The following is a 20,203-nucleotide window of genomic DNA, read 5'->3' as shown; positions in this document are numbered from 1 at the left end:
GTTCATAGAACATAGCACTTTTGTGAAGCAATTTTAAAGCAATCAGTCTAAACGTTTGATTTGTTTTAAGGATAGATAGACCGATTTATTTGAATATACATATAAGTCATTAGTGCTTATAATCGTGAATTGGACTAAGTTCTCCGCATGAGAAACCTCAATAAATTTTATTCAAATATATTTTTAAATCGGTAAAGGTAATTAAGCAATTTATGCCCAAAGTAGATTCGTTTAATGAGAAATAGGAGAAACACTCAGAAGGGGCCCACCTGTAACAGGTCCGACATATGCACACATTTAAATTGACACCCGTATTGGAATTACAACTTTGTGTCAAGAGAAATTAGATTGCAAATTTTAACTTTTATTCATATACATTTTTAGGAAAGAAAATTTGCAGATAACCTACTAACACTAAGAAATTTTGCACATAAAGAGAGAGAGTAAGTTCAACTATAACTAGGTATACAAAATTATTGAAATTTTATTTAAAATTCCCTTTGTATTTATAGAGAATACTAGCTTTGGATCGTTCCCAAATATTTAATATTTTTTTAACCATCTACCTGCAAAAAAGAGTAAGTGTAATTACTTAAGATTTACTCAAGTTTCAGACTTCAATATAGTGAAAAGTTAATGCATGTAGCTAGACAGCTATTACAGACTTTTCAAAGTAATGTAAACATATCAAAATTTCCAGACTCCTATATAAAACAAATACGTTTTTCATGTAATAAAAGCAAAAATACCAACGTATATAATGTGAACGATGCTTTATTCTTGTCTCTAATGTAACAAGAGATAAGTTTTTAATAAGTTATAAATGCCAATAAGTAACATGTTTAATATTTGACTAATATAAAAATAAATAACAATATAAAAATGTGGATAAAATAATGGATAATTGAAGGTAGGAATAGAGTGGTCCAAGGGTGTAGGTAGGGGGAAGGGGGAGTCGTTGCCCCCCCCCCCCCCCCCCCTAGAAAAAATTTTGCCAAATAAAGTTCATTATTATGACGCATTATTTCGCCTTAAAATGGATCTGAGTTGGATTTGTTTAAGTTTTTTCATTGATCATATGCATAAGTTATTTTTTAAATGCACCGTGCATTATTTAATCAAAATTTATTTTTTTATTTTTTGTGGCTTTGACAGATTCTGAAGAAAAATAATGGTTTTGTTTCTGTATAAATATGTTTTGTATATGTAAATATATGAAATACTAAAATGATCGAAGAAAACAAAATCAAAGCAAAGCATATGCTATGAACAAGCGATTTTAACATTATCACTTATTTTTGTAAGGTCCCAATCGAACAGAAAGGCTTTAAGTAAACTCGAGTTGCCTTGAAATTGGAGGAATCTATATTGAGCGGAATTTTACGCGTTTATACAGGCTATTAAAAATATCGTATATTATTACCATCACTGGACATACGGAATGAAAATATCCGGAAAGATTTAAAGATGAAATCGACAAGGTGAAAGCAGAGTACCAACTTAAGCTACAGGACCATCCAAATAGATTTGTGCAGAATTTAACTAGGCAGACTAGCCATACACGACTCGGGCGGAGAGACCTCCTCACCCAGAAATAAGAGTTAGGGCCGTAATTTAAATAATAAATTTTTTAATTAATTAAATAACTATAGTAGATTAAGATTTGACTATTTATCGTAAGTATCCGAGAGAGAAGATTCGATAAAGAAAACTACCAAAAAACAAAAAAAAAAAAAGTATGGGGCCGAAGATGCTTCACCTTCCTATTGCAGAGATTTTCACACACCTGATTTACCGCTGTTGGTTATACAAATATATCGATGATTGTGAGCAGGAACAGCTTAATGAGTTTTCTAATTCAATCAATAATTTACAAACTAGCCAGACACAAAGACACACACACACACACGCATACTCAAACACCTATTCATAAACAATTTGCAATCAAAAGTGCAAACTTCAATACGCTTAGCGAGAATCCATCGCACACAGCTTGCTGGCTAATTTATGTATTAACTTTGAACGCTCATTAGTTTAATTAGTCAAACAAATTAACGTGGCGAACGGCAAGTGGAGTGCAAACAACAAAATGGCCAAATAAACAGAGCAACGCAGAGTATTGTTATTGTCTTTGTGTTGCTGTTGCTGTTACTGATGTGGCTGCTCTCTCTCTCTCTCTCTCTCTCTGTCACACTGCCGACGTCTCGCTGTCTGCCAGCGTTCCCTCTCGCTCGCTCCTTGTGTGCCATATCATTAAATATACAAAATGGCAATTTAGGCGCGTCAGAATAGCAAAAACGTATTCATAAATTGAAATCAATTTCATTTGCGCATAATTGTGCGGCTGACCGCACCGCATTTGCATGAGTAATTGAATTTGTAGTCAGTCGTGAGGTCAGCAGCTTTGCGTAATTATCGATTTTCCTTATTTACTTTTTAATTAGTTGTAAATCTTTGGCGTGCCGTTGAAAGCTGTAATGAACACACACACACCCATACAGGCACTCAGTTTCTTTCGCTCCCTCGCTCTCATCCTACCTCTCTCCCTCCCTCCCTTCCTTCGTCCTTCTCTCTTTGTGAGTGTGTGTGTGGTGTTGCATGCACTATTTATTTTAACAAGAGCTGCCCATTTAATACTTATTTTCACTAATTAAATGACAGCGCATGGGGCGAGAGGAGAGAAGCGCAAGAGAAGAGCAGAAGATGAAACGAGAGGCAGACATGTGGCAAGCGACAGCAATTTTACGCTTTTCCGCAGAAACAAGGCACAACAAAAAAACAAAAAAAAGTTTGATGTCTATGTAAACAGCGGCTTGTGTGTGTCTGCTGGCTGGCTGTATATACGAGGGTGTGTGTGTGTGTGTGTGTGTGTGTGTGTGTGTGTGTGTGTGTGTGTGTGTGTGTGTGTACCTGACAATTTGTAGCCCTGCCTGGCTTTTATATACTCGCAATACATACATATATAGCAATACATATATATGTATAGTATGTATATATGCACACAATGTCTGCCTCTGTGTGCCTCGTCTGCTGTTTGAGCACTTAAATAATGAATAATGACGAGACAAGCAATTAAAATAATTTGCGGTTTTACCGTGCGTATGCGCATCATTTAATTTTGCATGTAAAAGAGTTAAGCGCTTACTACACCGACAGAAAATGTTGGCAAAGAACAAAATCAATGTGAAACCAACTAACCAAAACGAACCTTCTCTTCTACCACTTATTCATTATTAAACTCAATTATTATTATAGTAATTATTATAAAAATTCTCAAAATGGAGTTAACAACCGAATTTTTTGAAGCCCACATTTTATGCACAAATTAATTTATTAATGCATACTACTTCATTTAATAAACACTTCAATGCACTATATGCACTGTATGGAAGAGTATTCCACGAAAATTATCATTTCATTTAATATAATACATACAAGAAGCGTTCCAAAGTAATCAGGATTTTTTGGAATCTAGCGCCCCCTGGTGGCGCTATCTATATGTCGACTGGTGCGTTAGAATCTGCTATCTTTATCGATTGTCCAGTGAGAATTTCATGTAACCCCTAACAATTCCTTTATACTTGTATAAAAGCTGAACTTGATTAATACTTTGAGTATTACTAAAACTATACAAAAAGCTGATATCCAGTTAGCAAGCAGCACCATGACTGATAATAGTATTACAAAAGCATTTTAGTCGATATGCTTTTATTGCCATAACGTCCATTTTTAGTTCTTATATATTACTTACTTATCTTAAGTGGAAGCGAAGTGATGTAAAGTTTGACTGATATGCGAATTTACGATGAAGTTCTGTAGATTGAGTTAATATATAAATCAATAATTCTAAGCTGTTAACAATATTTATAACGAAAATGTGCAATTGCTTCAAAACACACTTAAGAGGAACATTGAAGACACGAAATCATTTAATTGTGTATTTTGTGTGTTATACTTTTCTTATTGCAATAAAGAGATAAAGACATTTCGACCCTGTCTAAGTCATTGAACTCACAGTACGTTGGCTGTAAAGGACACAAATCATTCGCACAGTGTGCTAATACGAGTACTTATATATAAACACATACACACACACACACACAGAACGGTGTGCCAGAACAGAACAGCCAACAGCAGTCGGAACGCGTTCATCAATGGACCAATTAAAGCGAGTGCCGCCATTGACATTCTGCGCTAGTGTTGGTAACAAGCATCTTAAAACTAATTAAAACGAAAAAGGCATAACAAGCTGCTCATTAAGAATGTCTGCTGCCTCCGCTCATTTTGTGCTTAATTATAGCAAACTGAAGCCGAGCGAGCTTCCAGCTCCACGGCTCCACGACTCCACGGCAAGGAGGAGTGAAAGACAGGCAGTGGCCCAGCCAGCGCCCACGCCAGAAGCAACCAACTATGTAAAATAACAATAGCGGACAGGGCGGGGGTTAAAAAAACGGAGAGAGCCTGGTAGAACAGCACGCTTAAAACTGCCATGGAGTAACACCAACAACAACAACAACAACGTTAGCAGCAACAGCAACAACAATAATAAGAATGAGAACGTCGAGGCACAAATGCCGTTGAAGTTCATTAAGCAGCAACTTCTGCTGCCTGCGTCCGACCACTTAACGATGTCACTTATACGCCCCATTGTGCGCTCAAGTCCGGGTGGGCAGCGTCAACAGCAGCAGCGCCTATCCACTTAGCAAGCCATCCTCCCTCTCCCTCCCAACCAACAGCAACAGCAACACCAACACCTTCCAACAACATTCTGCCTCTGATGCGATGCGTATAAACCGCAAATTGGATGCGATATTAAATTGGCTGTGCAAAGCGCATATAAATTTGTGTTCAATTTAAACAATTTCTGCAAATTGAGAGCCAGCGCAGAGAGTGCGACAGCGATTGAGAGTTAGGGGAGAGAGTGAGAGCGGCAAAATGTAGGGGCTGCTATTGGAAGAGTGCGAGAACATATTGTCACACTGCTCCAGCATTTTTGAGTGATACACTTACGTATGTACGAGTATATAGGATATGAAAGAAAAAGAGAAAAAATAAATGTGAGCATGCGACATCGACTGAGTGTATCTGTGTGGGTGCTTTTTTGTGAGTGCCAGTGCAAGCGTAAGGGGGGAACAATGTGAGAAAGGCTAAGTGGCTATAAGGAACGTAAACGTTTGCTTAAAATACTTGTCCTTAAAGTAATCCATGGTCTAGAAATAACGTGACCCCCCAGGCCCAGATAAGTCTTCTTTCAATGTACCTTGCAGCTAATTAGCGTTACAATTTGGATTTTGCTATATATAAAGTTACTTAGGCACAAAAGTAAATTGGCAGCTCGCGAATGCATAAAGCATTCATGCATATATGACTAAGAATAAACCAGGCAGAAAGCACAGTACCCACCCATTCCTTGAAAAAATGTGCATGCGTGCATGGCAGAACAATGAAGATGACGATGGCGATGCTGACGATGACGATGATGATGAAGGTGATGATGACGATGCCAGCCTGGCAGCCACAGAAATACGCCAAAAGCATAAAGCCACAACGAGCACAACAAAAACCATATCACCATCAACAATAACAACGAACGAAGGCGGAGAAGAAGCAGCTAGAGGAGCAGCAGCAGCAACAACAGACTGCAGAAAATTTAAAACACAAAAAGCTGAGATCCATTTCCCAGCCACCCAAGCGTATAAACAAACAAATTTTGCGCTAAATAATTTGACAATTACTCACATCCTTGGCGCATCCAGACGAGCGACGAGCAACGAGCGACTAGCGACGAACGATGAGCGCCAGAGTGAGCGTGACTGAGTGAAAAGATATGTACGGGCATAGTACTATATGTATGTTTAGCCGATGCGTGAGGGCTGTGGGGTGAGCGGAGCACACTAGCAGAGGGATGCAGGCTAAGCTGCCTTTGCCTTCGAACAGACCATTACACTTACTAACGAGTGGAAAACAAATTAAATCATTAGATGTGTGGTTGCAGATAAGCCCAGAGACGGACGACGACTACGGCGATGATAATGACGATGACGATGATACCGAGCAGGCGAAGGGAGGAGCCAAGATGCTCAAAGCAAACGGCTCAATGCGGAGCACCAGCTGTTGCTGGGGGCGTGTGCAAGCGAGTGCGAGAGAGTGACAGAGCGAAAGAGCGAGAAAGCGGCGTTTGCACTCAAAATAGCCACCACCATCACCACCACCAAGCAGCAAGATGCGGCAACAGATTTTTTCACTTTCCATTTAGTTGACTTGCCACAGGCCACGCGGACAAGTTGTCAGCACAATTGGATTATCACGCGACAGCGGCATCGGCAGCGGCAGCGCCATCGCATCCGGAAACTCACTCACTCTCAGGCCGAGTGTGCGACAGTGTGCGTGCGTGCAACCCTCTGTTTGAGCGACGGGGTTGGCACGGGCATTGGCATTGGCATTACGGTTTTAGCTCTAGCTGCGTGCAGTACGTCGCGCGCGGATTACGCTTCCAGATACTAGAGCGATAAGCGGGCAGAGCTATTGAGAGGTAGGCCGGACTGTGGCCACGGAATCAGTAACAGTCGATTGGCTGCAATCAAAGCGACAAGTACTGCGCACGGACAGAACGGCAAACTCTAAGACGTGTCTTTGGGTTCGGTGCTCCCTTAGCAAGTGACAAGTGTGAACGAACTAGTGAGAAAATTGTGACACAGTGATAAAGATCCGGCTGTTGAAGACTATTTTAAGATGGTTATGCTACAGTCCCCGGTGCAGAAGCCCAACGATAGTCCCACTGTTGGCGCTCTGATGAGTCCCAATTCGCATCCCGACTCGCCCAAATCCAACACATCGCCAGAGCTGAGCAATAATGGCACTGGCAGCGGCCCCGAAGCCGCCAGCAGCACCAGCACAACAACATCAGCGACAACAACGGTCACCATCACGCCAGCCAAGCTGCCCAAGTTCATTATCAGTTCCAATGGACAGGCCTCCAAGCAGGAGGAGGGCTTGCGCTACTCCTTGGAGCGCCTCAAACAAATGAGCAGCGAGTCACATTTGTTCAGTCAGCTCAGTCCCTCGCATGAGGAGGACAGCTCTAATAATAATAACAACAACAACACAAGTCTAGCCAACCAGAACGCCACGCCAGCAACAGTAGCAGCAAACGCAACCAACTCGACTACCCCCCGCAATCGTTCGCAGTCGCCGCCCGTCGGCAATGCGCTTAGCTTCTCCAGTCCAGCACAGCAGCGTAAGCTCCTGGAGCTCAGTGCGGTGCGCCACTTGGCGCGCCCGGAGCCACTGCAGCATCCGCACGCAGCGTTGTTGCAGCAACATCCGCATCTGCTGCAGAATCCACAGTTTCTGGCTGCAGCGGCTGCCCAGCATCAGCAGCAGCAGCAACAACAACATATGCACCACCATCATCATCACCATCCGCACTCCCACTCCCACTCGCATGGGCATCCGCACTCTCATCCGCATGCACATCCTCATCATGCCGCGGCAGCTGCAGCCGCTTTCCATTTGCGCGTGACTCCCAACCCCTTGGCCAATGCAACCACCACAAGTGCCACCAGCACAGCACCACCTTCACCAGCCACCTCGCCGTTATCGCCACCATCATTGCCACTACCACCAACATCACCGCCGACGCCCACGCAAATGCATTCCGACCAGCAGGCCAATTCACCCACAGCCACCGCATGTGGCACACCAGCAAGCCAACCACATTCCGTCATGCCACAGCAACAGCTGCAACCACAACAACCGCCCCCGTCTATTCAGCTGCTGCATTCCAGCCCCGCAGCCGCCACCGATATGGACTTGGAGCGCATAAAACTGGTGGCAGCGGCGCAGGTTGTGGCCGCGCGTTCCTCCGGCCAAGTGGCCGGCACTTCTGCTGCCGTGGCCACCTCATCCATCGCCTCGCCGGGCAGTGCACGCCCGGAGCTAAGTGACTATGGCTTTAGAATACAGCTGGGCGGATTAGCAGCTGCGGCTGCGGCGGCAGCAGCCACATCCCGCCAAATCGCAGCCGCTAATTATGCGCGGAGCGACACCAGTGAGGAATTGAATGTCGATGGAAACGACGAGGATAGCAACGATGGATCGCACAGTGCACCATCGGTGAGTAGCCGGAGATGATGGGGAATGTAAAGGTTTACGTTGTGTTGGAATTTGTATAATATTTCTATTATTATTTCCTTCAACGTGCTTATCATGGGAACACCTGATAGATGTTTACAAGTAGTGCGACGCACAGGTCTTTATGCCAAATCCCTAATGCGCGTTCACTAAAGTGTATTGCATAACACAGAGGACCCTGAAACAGAAATGAAATTGTTGTATTGAGCTGCGAATTTGAAAAGAGTCCACATTTGAAACATCAATATCTTTAATACACAAATTTAATTAGATCAAGAAATATGGCATTAAACAGCTAAAAAGGGCTTCTTGCGAAATATCACGATAACAGTAGTAATCTAAATGTTTTTTTTTTATCAGTATTCTACTACTATTAAAATGTTCATTATTTAACAAATTTTATTTGCGTGGATTGGAACAATTCATACTTGGAGCAGTGGTGCATAATGAGGAGTAGAAGAAGTGGGGGGGAAAAAATAAACTTACACCTTTCTCTTATCAAAAATAAATTATATAATGCCCACATTATACATACATACGTAAATATATAAGTAATCGAACCAGTTATTTTGTTATAGTATACAAGCAATTCTCTGGTCTATCTTAGGTTTGTCCCGTTGATCTCACGCGATCTGTGCCCACTTCGAACAATGCCAGCTCCTCATCGACAAGCGCGTCGTGTGACAAGGAACCTACCAAACGTTTGGCCTTTTCAGTGGAGAATATTTTGGATCCGAATAAATTTACGGGCAATAAAATGACAGCGGGAGCGGGACCTTTCGGTCATGCGCGTCAATGGAACTTCGAACGGGATGAGGAAATGCACGAGCGTCTCGATGATGAGCAGAGCGAGGATATGTCTGGTAAGTCATTAAAATCACTGAGCTGGCAACTGATTGGCGATTCAATTTGAGTTAAAGCTATAAAACTGCTACCAACACATATAGCACCTACCTCTAGTTGTATGTACTCACACATAAGTATATTTGAACTTTGGCAATCTCTCTATTCGATTTCGTTCCCCCTCTATAATATCGAAAGTAACCCTTCGCCGAGCCAGACTCCCACAACATGGCGCACCTGCAGACAATTCGGTCTGTTGTTTCTCGTTTTCTAGCTTTTTGTACCCTTGCTGCTTTAACTGAACATATGTAAATGTGTATACATATGAGTGCCGTGTGTTGGTGTATATGTGTGTGTATGCTGTCTGTATTTGTACTGCCGCTTGTAGCTTTTTGGTATGTTTTGATTTTGATTCGATTGCATGTGGGTGTGTGTCTGTCTATGTGGGCGTGTGTGAGTGCGAAAGTTGCCATTTTGCAGAGATTCATGTGCACAGGTTTGTTGCCTGCTTTCAGGCACAAGTCACGTAACACACCACCACTCCATAGCTCCACTGCTCCACTCACTCACTCAGCTAAAGCATTCAAACCCAAACAAATGTAAACGCAAAGAAAAAATCATCTGAGGCGCAAACTTGTTTAGTCAATAAAGGAAAGGGAGGATGAGGGGGCAGCACAAAGCAATCATATTCAAAGGGGATTTTGAATGGAATTTGTTTTAATTGATTGATTGATGTTTTAATTGGGGGGGAAGCAATTGCTGCATAAATTTTATTTTTGCTCCATTTTCCCCAAATTTTTTTTACAATTTTTTTTTTGAGCTGCTAAAATTTTTGCTGAAAATTAATTGATTTTCATGCTTGACTCGTTGCAAAGAAATTGCTCAAATAAAAATTTGCAATTTTGATTGAAGTTGTTGCAATGTGGGGGAGGGTGTGGATGGCAGACGTTGTTCTAGCTATAGGTTGAATGCCGTTAAGCTTCGCCAAAGCAGCAACACAAATGTTGACTGTGGTTGGCAGTTATAAGGCAATACCGAAAGGACTGAGGATGCGGCATTTTGCCAGACTGAATTGATTATGACAAATATTTGAAAAGGGGGAGAGCATAATGGATTGGGCACAGTTTGAATACGTGAATAAGCTAGAGATGTTAATTAAAAGATGCACCTGTAGAACAATAAAAAACTTCAAGCTACTTTTCAGTTGAAATAAGGTATGTTTTTAATCTTAGTCTAGTACTAATTAATCAACTTGTAAAAGTGTTTCAATTGAGGCAGACGGTTCCAAATCGAACATGACGAACATTTAACGAGATTAATTAGATTCAAATTTACTCGAAAATATGCTCAATTCATTTTTAAATATATTTTACATACATCAAATACTGTAGGGATTAAGAAAAAGCTCTGATTTCTGCGCAATTAAACAGTTTCTGAAAGATAAGTTGTCATGCAAACCGATGGCAACCTGACAATGTCCATAATGGCTATTAAATAAATACAAGTTATTACGAGTAATGACTAAATATTATGTATAGCTATGCAGAGTATTTAAACCTTTGCAATATTGAATATATGTATGTTTATTAATGTGTGATCAAGGTACAATTTATGTTGTTAATATTATAAACTCTTTCGCTGCTCAGACGTTTTATTTGCACGAATACTCATCAACTCTTTATAGCTGATACCGGTAGGAACCACAACAATCTGTAATACCGCCGATTTGTTACGATAAATATGCTATAATGTCGGGTACTCGCAGACAATACGCCCAACATCTCACACTCAATCAAACTCACTTCAATGGAGCAGCCACAAAAGGCGCTTACTTTCGAAACTAAACAGAGAGACCGGCAGAAAGAGAGGATAAGAGAGAATAGTGCACACCATTATTATCGGCATTCCGGAATGTTGTTGGTAGACGACTATTTGTTGGCAGCTCGCACTTGCCGCCCGCCAAATACTGTTTGAGCATTTGTGTTGTTTGTGTTAATAAAACACAATTAACTTCATCAATGGCGTCGGCATCCTCGCTTATACCTCGTCCTCGTTCTCGTCCTAGTCCTCGTCGCAGTCGTTAGCGTAGCTCTCGAACATAACTGCTAATAAAACAGACTGAATGGGACCCCACCAACGACCCCAGGCCCCGGTACACGCACACGCACACGCAGACACACATACATTCGCACATACTTACATACAGGCGAACGGACAGACTCACTGCGATAATGATACTCGAAATAATTATGTTGATGCCCAAGTGCCGTTGTTGTTGCTGTTGTTGTTGTTGCTGCTGTCAGCTTATTGCCAGTTCAAGTTTACAGCCAGCCCTGCCATTGCATCTGGCAGCCCACACCCCATAGCGCTTTGCATATTGCTTTAGTGTGTGTGTGTGTGTGTGTGTATGGGAGAGAGAGTGGTGGGTGTGTCTGTGTGTGTGTGTGTGCATTACGCATACGCATTGTTTGCCGACTCGTATTCAAGACTTGTCGTTGGTTGGCTGCTTCGGTTGTGTGGATGACTGGCCGGCCATTTTGGCTCTGGTGTTGCTGTAGTCATTAATTAGCAAGGTACTTAATTACCACACATTCATTAGGCGCTTCAATGATGCGGTTACAGGGACCTGCTACAGTGTGTGAGGCGTGTAGTCTGAGCACTAGAAGAGTCCTCTTGTCGCCCGACTCCTGCCCCGCCTGCGTAGCACTGGCTACAATGACAGCAAGTGCTAATGTGCACGATGCCTCGCTTTCTGGTTGAAATTGGCGCAATTATGCGGCCTATTGTCTTATCGTCCCTGCCAGCCCCTGCCCCCACACCCACTCTGTTTGCCGGCTAATTATATTTTATGACAGTGGCTGGCAAGCCTATTGTGTTTAGATGTGTTTAATGTTTTATAAGCCTAAAGCGTACATAGCGTTGTAATCTTGGAAGGTGTGTATGTGCGTAAAATGCATGAGGAGGTCGCTAAAGCCCCATATAGTTGTGCTACAAATTTGCATATTATTCAAATTGTAGAGCCTAACAAAATATAGTCGAAAGGCTGGTCTTATTAAGAATATGCAAGAAAGCCATCACAACATTCTTGTGGAAATTTCATTTAATTTTGAACCAATAACCAATATTCTACATCGTTTCAGCACGGGATAATGCATCTAGTGTTGTGGGTCGGAAAGCAATGGCTTTGGAAGAGAAAAAGTTGGGGCTCTCCAAAATAGCTATTTCGATACCTTGCTGACTGATGTTCTAATTGGTTAACAATTAACAACAATCAGCATCAAATAAATGTTATATATTTATCTACTCTTTACACTAAAAAATAGGAGAGGAAGTAATAGCAAGTTTTTTTGTAAACATGATGTAAGAAGTGAATGAATTTACAATGCCTTCTTGCATAGCAAATATACATTTTTTTAATTGTATGTCCTTAGCTTATTTTCTTCAGTTTCCATTGTCTTTGAGTAGTACGTAGACATATAGTTTATAATATGTGTTACGAGACTTATAGTCTTTTAAGGGTCTAAAAATATTTATTGTTCAACAGTTTTGCAATTCAAAATTATAGTTTTTACTTTGACGGAAATAAAATTTTTTTCCGAAGCGGAAAAAGGGTGCATTTATATGTTTGTGTAAAGTATATAACGGACAGAATAAAGCATCTTGAACTCCTTAAAGTATACAAATTCTTAGTCAGGATGACGTGTGTCCTTTCCCCTGTCCACTTATCTCTCTGTCTTTATGAACGCCTAGATATGCGAAACGTCTGATTCCACATTTTTTATACTAAGTATTCCGACTCTTCTAGTCCTTTGCAACATTTTTTTATTTCTGTATTGTACTCAATTTCTAAGCTACAAGTATTTCTCTATCTTCTTCATTTTGATTATCATTCAAATCAGTCAGACCCTAGAGAAGTAATTACTGAAGCAAGTGCTACGTCCGTTCAACAACACGTATAACATAGCGTTTGGAATATTTTTCCGGTACTGGGTATTTCAATGTTGAGCTGGATCGACTGCAACAATCCATTTTGTTGGATTTGTATTTCTTATAGATATACGTCTACTATACTACTTTATTATATTTCTTGTCTAATTCAATCTTGCTGTAAGACTGTTTCGAAGTGAATCGCAATTTCCACTAAGGACATTTTTTAAACATGAATATTTTTAAATTTATAGGAGAAATTTGAGTGCTGGTGTCTGTTTAGGTACCTGTTTAGAAGCGCATAAAACTAGACAAGGCAATAAAAAAGAGTCACAGGCACTCGAGAAAAAGCCACAAACCATGGTCTATAATGGAGACAGAAAGGCGGCGAAGGTTGTCGGTGGCTAGCCAGGCTAGCGAACCAATTCGCAACAGCAATTTGAACTTCTTGTATAACTGGAAGCTATGGCATGCTTGGATGTGCCGACATAGCCCCTGGACTGAATGCGCCCCACAAGGCGTATGAAAAAACATACGATAACCAAGTGGGCTGGCTATACGGATCGGAGCGAAATGGAACTGGGCCGCAGCGGGTGGATGCTTAAAACGGTTATGTGGCAACATTTAAATGTGGGTGGCACAGCAAGAGCTGGTCATGGGTGGGGGCCAGGCAGGAGTCGTCACTGCTACCAACCCCAAAAATATAAAATGGCTGCGAAAACTTTTATTCTACTCGGCACTCAATTTGGTGAGCTGAAGGCAGCGCTCTCTTTCACACGCACACTCACACACACATATCCACACATACACCCTCGCAGAGAGTATTCGCAGCACTGCTGGGTCTGTGCGCTGTGTGAATGTGTGTGTTTCTACTCAGGAGCAGCAGGATAACTTATGCGTGTCCGCAATTTTCGTAAAGTTACGCGACAATTTTCGTAACAATTTCCACTGCCTGCCATTGCTGCTTTTTATGCCCAGCTTTCTGGCTGCTTTCTTGTCGCCATCATTGGCGCCAACTCATTTATTATTTTATGAAAATGGCAAAATGAGACGACAAATGCTCCCCGGGGTCGCATTGGCCAGGCGGATGCGATTATAATGATTGCGACAATGAATCCCATGAACGCACAAAAAGCTAAAAATTTATAAGCCATTTTGTTAGAGTGTGTGTGTGTGTATGTGTGTGTGTGTTTGTGTGTGTGCGCTTGTGTGTTTTTGCGTTCGTGTTGGTAAATTATATGGCGGTTGTGGTAATTAACACTCGGATTTCATAATTAAGTTTATGGCTTCAAAAGCACGCTTACCCGTGCATTGACATCCCCTGCTCGCTCTCTCTCTCTCTCTCTCTCTCTCTCTTTTCGCTCGGCCATGTCTCGTTTTAATTTAAATTGCCGTTGTGGCTCCCAAGTGGGTCCTACTTGCCTTTTAAATTGCACCATGGTGACTGCTGTCTGCGTATGTGTGGAGCTCTGTGTGTGCGAGCAAATGAGTGTTGTTTGGATGTCTGAGCTCTTGTGCTCCCATAAACGGCCCTTTATGTGGCACACACAAACACACACACACAAACTCTCGTGGCATGGAAATTGCTTATGAAACGATCTCGGCGTAATTATAATTAACTGCAGTCATTTCACAAATGGGCATATATATATAAAGCGGCCGATAAAAGACGGTAATGATAAGAGTCGTTGTATAAGCTCCCATCATTTAGCCTCAAATAATGTAATCATGTCTATTAAAATTTCAACCTGAAAGAATCAGTTTATGAGTATTATCTGTATCTGTGAACTCATAAATGCATAGGCTTTAGGAAGATTCTTACTTGTTCTTATAACATAGAATATGACACCAAACTTAGCAAACAAGAATCATGTGTGTACATTTTATTTAAACACAATATTAAGGAACACAATAATCTAAGTCCTAGATTTTAGGTTCCTTTTTGAATAGTAAGCTATCTAGACTAATTTTTTAAGGAACTGTACATTGTGTTAATGCATATAAGGGGTTGCTATTTGTATTTCGGCCGTGTCCTATACGGACCAATTCTTGCACTTGTTTCAGTTTTCCTTTATAATCGGGTATTTGTAAATTATTGATAGACACTTTATTAATTTACTGCTAACTTATGGAATTGCTATTTCCACAAATGCACACAATTTTAAAATGTAAACAGTAATCGCATTTTTGAAAAAGATTTTGTAACGTCATGCTTATCCTCATAATTAAATATATTCGCCTTTTCTTCTCATAGAAGAATTCATTGTAAGAATTAATTGAAGAATATTAGAAACTAGAGTTGCTTGTTAGTCCTTATAGCAATTTACATTGCTCTGTAATTCGAGCTTGCCAGTAAATTTGTGTAAAATTTAAAGTATAATTAAATGGAGCTCGACACAAATTCTTCAACTTCCCAAAAACCCCCCTAATTAGGTGACTAGAGTGAAGTGCTTATTAACCAGCTGTGGTTACTGTTCGCTTTGCACACTCCATGGAGCCATCCCCACATCGTCAACTCCATTCAACCGCGTGCTGTCTGCGACCCTCCCAACTTTTCCGCGATTGTTTGCAAACGCATTAAACGTCTGTATGTATGTCTGCCTTGCCGGTTGGCTGGTTGCACAACCCCTCCCCCTCACCCAGTTAATTCAATTGACCCCAACCAGTTGTGGTCAGTGGAGCCAGTCGACAGTCATTGGCAGCGCATTTGTGGTCGGCGCGCAGAGGTTTGTCAATGCGTCTATTGACGGCGGCCTCTAATGTGCCATTAACGCATATCAAAGTGGCAGCAAACACTCCACAGCCCATTACCGGTGCGCAAAGCGAATTTCAATGCCAGTCGGCAATGGCAGCTCATTTGCATATGAAAGGATTGCATTGCATTCCATCGGAGGCCAGTGAAGCGAACGTTGCAAATTCGTTAAATATTAAATGAAGCGTTCATGTTAATTTTCTGTTTAATTACCGCGAGTGGCGGCCATTTAGGAGCTTCCGCTCCGCCTGCTGAGCCTGCTCGGCGCAGCGAGCTTTTAGGCGCAGCTAAGCTAATTACATGCAAATATGGCCCAAACATGTTGACCAATTACGAGCCACATACACATTCATGGTCCGGAAGGCATTGCAATCATCTGTGTTGGCGTTTTACAAGTATGTTGCATATTTTTGGGCGTAGGACATTTAACCGCAACAAAGTGTTTTTCTTATCGCCCGCGCACTTTTGATTAGGGTTGACACTTCACCGACCCTTTTCAGGCTTGACAACACAAACACGCAACAAAAGTATTGGGGGCCAATCTTTCGCTCTTTTCGCCTTGTCTGGCTAATTTGCTAACAAGCTAGCTGTGCACTCGGATATCACTTTCTTAAGACATTTTAAGTTACATCATTGGCCAATACCTATGAATGAGCAGACCATAACGCAGCTAAAGGGACTCATTATGCGCGACTGATTGACGGCTTCCTATTATATATGTGATGGTCAAGCGGGTCAGACAGGCACAAAAAGCGACTCGCAAAGTCGCTTATCTGAGCTGCATAGGTAACAGCAGTAACGAGTACCATGGGAATAAATTAAGAATTCAGGAATGTTAGAAGTTGTTTTTTGCTCAAGCTTCAAGATGCCTTTTAATCGCCCTTTTTAATTATTTAACCGACTCCGTTCATGCGCAACTCTAGGATCAGTTTTTTTTTTCAATTATAAATACAGACTTAAATCGGTTCTTGAGTTATGTTGCCGACATATATTTTAAAGCTAAGCCAATATATTTTATTATTTTAGTAAAAATGAAATCGCAATTGCGTTAGCCATGAAATTGCTTTGAAATAAATAATGAAGACAATTTAGAAATTGCTGAAATGACTAAATACTTTTTAAAATTGAAAATAGTTTGCAATGATACAACGATTTCATCAACTATTAACTTCATTTATTGCTACTCTCTGAGTAACATCTAAAATATGTGGTGGTTTACGCAAACTTTTTCTACTACCTGAATAACATTTAACATATGTAGTTTAATTCAAACTTTTTCGAAAGCGCTCCACTGTGCACGGTCACTGGGCTGTGCACAGCTGGCTTCTTAATTGAATTTTGATTGCCGCATCATTGCAATCAATTCCGGACTCGAGTCTACACGCCCAGTTGGCTCACATCTGGGGCTCAGGTGGGTGGTCGACATGTGCCCGGTTTTTCCAATTAAATCACAATGAATTCGCCTACGATTGTGTGTGGTTGGGCTTGATTGATTTGCTTGTCCTCCGGGCTTGATTGATGACATGGCTGTTGGCTTATGCAAAAGTTTTTCTGCTTGACTCATTGCAGCCCAGGATCTCAACGACATGGATCAGGATGACATGTGCGATGATGGCAGCGACATTGATGATCCCAACAGCGAAACTGATTCGAAGAAAGGCGGCAGTCGCAATGGCGATGGAAAATCGCAGGGCGGAAGCGGTGGTGGCTCCAAGCCTCGACGTGCTCGAACAGCCTTCACCTACGAGCAACTGGTCTCCCTCGAGAACAAGTTCAAGACGACGCGCTACTTGAGCGTGTGTGAGCGTTTAAATCTGGCGCTCAGCTTGAGCTTAACTGAGACACAGGTAAGTCAACTGAGAATGCTAATTACTAGCGAGGCACAAGGTTAATTTCTTTGCTGGTTTTCCATCACTTGCAGGTCAAGATCTGGTTTCAGAACCGGCGTACCAAATGGAAGAAGCAGAACCCGGGCATGGATGTCAACAGTCCGACCATACCACCGCCCTCGGGTGGCTCCTTCGGACCTGGTGCCTATGCCAGCAGCCTGCTCTACCCCCATGCCGTGCCCTACCCGCCCTACGGTCCATACTTCCACCCACTGGGGGCGCATCACTTGAGCCATTCGCACTCATAAAATTGCAAGATGCAACAGCGTTTGTTGCAACTACTCGAGAAGCGGGGCAAGTGAATAGGCGATCAAGATCCGGAGCTGGGGCCGGTCCATTTGTGATGTTTGTGCAGCGGATTGTTGTAAATTGAATTTGAACTGCTTTGAGTATTGAGTTCGGCTGCCTAACTGTACATACATATAGCATAATTATGCCTAAGTTTGTGTTGTATAAATAAATGATAGTATGTTAAGGCTTCAAATCCAAAGATGTTACTGTAATCTACTTCAATATACTATATAGTATAGCTTAAAACAAACATACTATGTATATTTTAGCATGTAAGTGGCAAACAGAATCAAAAACAAAACCAAATAAATCCGTAAATGTAAAGTCAAGCAGAAATAAACATTTTAAAAGTTATTAAAAAAGAAGAAGAATAAAGTTGATTGTGCAATTCGATGTGAGAGGCCAAAAGCAATTTTCCGGCTCCCAGGACTACTTGTGTGGATGTGACGTGTGAAATGGCATGACAACTCAACTAAGTCAAGTGTAAAATTTTAAATTTGCTTCTCATTTACGGTGGACGAGCACACACACACACGCACACACTTACCCAAACCTATTCAATTATGTGCGAACGAATACGAAATTTCTTAATCCGATTTGTGTGATACACTGCTCAGACTCTCCCATATACGCGGCAACCCGGGCAGGGGCTGCGACTGCTCGAGAGGTTGTCAAAACAGAGACAAGCAAATGAATAAATTCACGCTTCTCGCGCGTCCATTCATATTGTAATAACCAAGCGTGGCCAACAACTGCAACAACAACAAAAACAGTGGCAAGGGGCACTCGTCTGGCTATAATTGGAACAGAAATCTCCATGTGGACAGTGAGTCAGTCATAGAGATTGACTGCGTGGCGATGACAGCGCTCGGCGTAAGCAAACAAACAGACATACTACAGGCAGACAGACAGACAGCCAGCCAAACAAACAAGGCAGTGTATTGCCAGAACGAAATCCTTTTATATCTATTACGCGGACCGGTGATTGCTTTGTCTGCAAAGCGGCCGTAGTGTTATCGACACGTGGAGAAATGGAAATCCGGCTCAGATCAGCATCGCATGACTCAATGAAACCTTTCAGCACTCATCGCAGCATTCCATTTGTGGCATGCATGGAGAAAAAATATAACAAAGTTTCTCTTCTTCTTTTGCGACTGCCATTTGCATTAATAATTTATGAAAAATTTGCTTTTACATTTGTTTAAGCTTTGCTTAAGTACTTTGCAATTAGTCGCCCAAATCCCATTTGCTGCACACACCCCACCCTCTCCCACACTTATATATGCATGAGCATGCATAACAGCATGTGTGTGTGTGTGTGTGTGTGTGTGCGTTAATTTCGGTAAATGTAAGTCGCTAAATTATTCAGATGCCGACATGCGAGCACTACTCACAACTCGACGCGCAATTCCACAAAGCGCGTGAGTTTCAGTTCCAGCTTGATTTGCATAAAATTAAATGCTAATTTTAGGTGCGCATACATAAATGCATACTTGACTGTGTGTGTGTGTGTGTGTGTGTGTGTGTGTGTGTGTGTGTGTACAAGAAAATGAAATGACAATTTTGCGACTAAAGTATTTCCAGTTTTCTGTTGAAGTTAATCTGCCACAGAAGGGCACTACACTGCGTATGCTTAATATGCTTGCCATTCTGGCTGCAATCGATAAAATGCTTTCTTACGAGTTTTAAGGCAGATGACAAGATGACGATTTTGAATAAATATTGAAGTCACCCTATATATGTACAAATAGCTAAAGGCTTTCCAACTGCAACGAGAGCTGGTTTGGACTGCAAATATCAATGCTGAGTAGCAGAATTAAGAGGCATCTATATGTTTTCCAGGAACTGTTAACATTCATACAATGCTAAAGTAGAAAAAAACAAGTAAAAAAGCTAAAGTCGGGTGTCCCGAAATTGAAATACTCTGTACATATGTTTAGAATAATTATAGAAATTAAAAAATTAAGAGAATAAAAAAAAATTTTGGTCGATTTTACATCTTTTGGTATTCGTACTTACGTAAAGGGTGTATAATTGCACATATACAAAGCAATTGCGTCTATGTGAGTGTATGTATGTTTATGCTCGTATATTCGTGTCTGTGTAAGCATGTTCGCAGTCAACCAAAGCACCAGCATTAACAACAGCCGCGTGCAGCGCATGGGCAGCGCTGCAGCAGCAAAAATATTTATGGCTATAACTTCTTGGTAAATCGGTCTATCATAGTGAAACTTGGCACACGATCACGTAATAACCAACTGGGGGTATTTCCAAAATTTTAGTTCGAAATTCCATGAATTACGGGAGTTAGAGAAAATCGCGATTTGCATGGGAGAGGGGGGAAAGAGGGAAATTCCAAAATATAAAT

The 20,203-nt window shown here is 41.6% G+C and overlaps 1 protein-coding gene across 1 annotated transcript; it reads left to right on the top strand.

Annotated features, from left to right (window-relative positions):
* Positions 1 to 6,709: 6,709 nt before the first annotated feature.
* LOC115621570 (homeobox protein slou) lies at positions 6,710 to 17,792 on the top strand. Its single transcript, XM_030515257.1, has 4 exons — positions 6,710 to 8,115; positions 8,741 to 8,996; positions 17,225 to 17,502; positions 17,577 to 17,792. Exons 1-4 carry the CDS (start codon positions 6,733 to 6,735, stop codon positions 17,790 to 17,792), a joined length of 2,133 nt encoding a protein of 710 aa, XP_030371117.1. The 5' UTR covers positions 6,710 to 6,732.
* The last annotated feature ends 2,411 nt before the right edge of the window (positions 17,793 to 20,203 follow it).

The sequence above is a fragment of the Scaptodrosophila lebanonensis genome, unplaced genomic scaffold (assembly GCF_003285725.1).
Source record: "Scaptodrosophila lebanonensis strain 11010-0011.00,11010-0021.00 unplaced genomic scaffold, SlebRS2 tig00000024-arrow-pilon, whole genome shotgun sequence".
In the NCBI taxonomy this organism is placed as follows: domain Eukaryota; kingdom Metazoa; phylum Arthropoda; class Insecta; order Diptera; family Drosophilidae; genus Scaptodrosophila; species Scaptodrosophila lebanonensis.
This window is presented reverse-complemented; position numbering and strand designations above follow the sequence as displayed.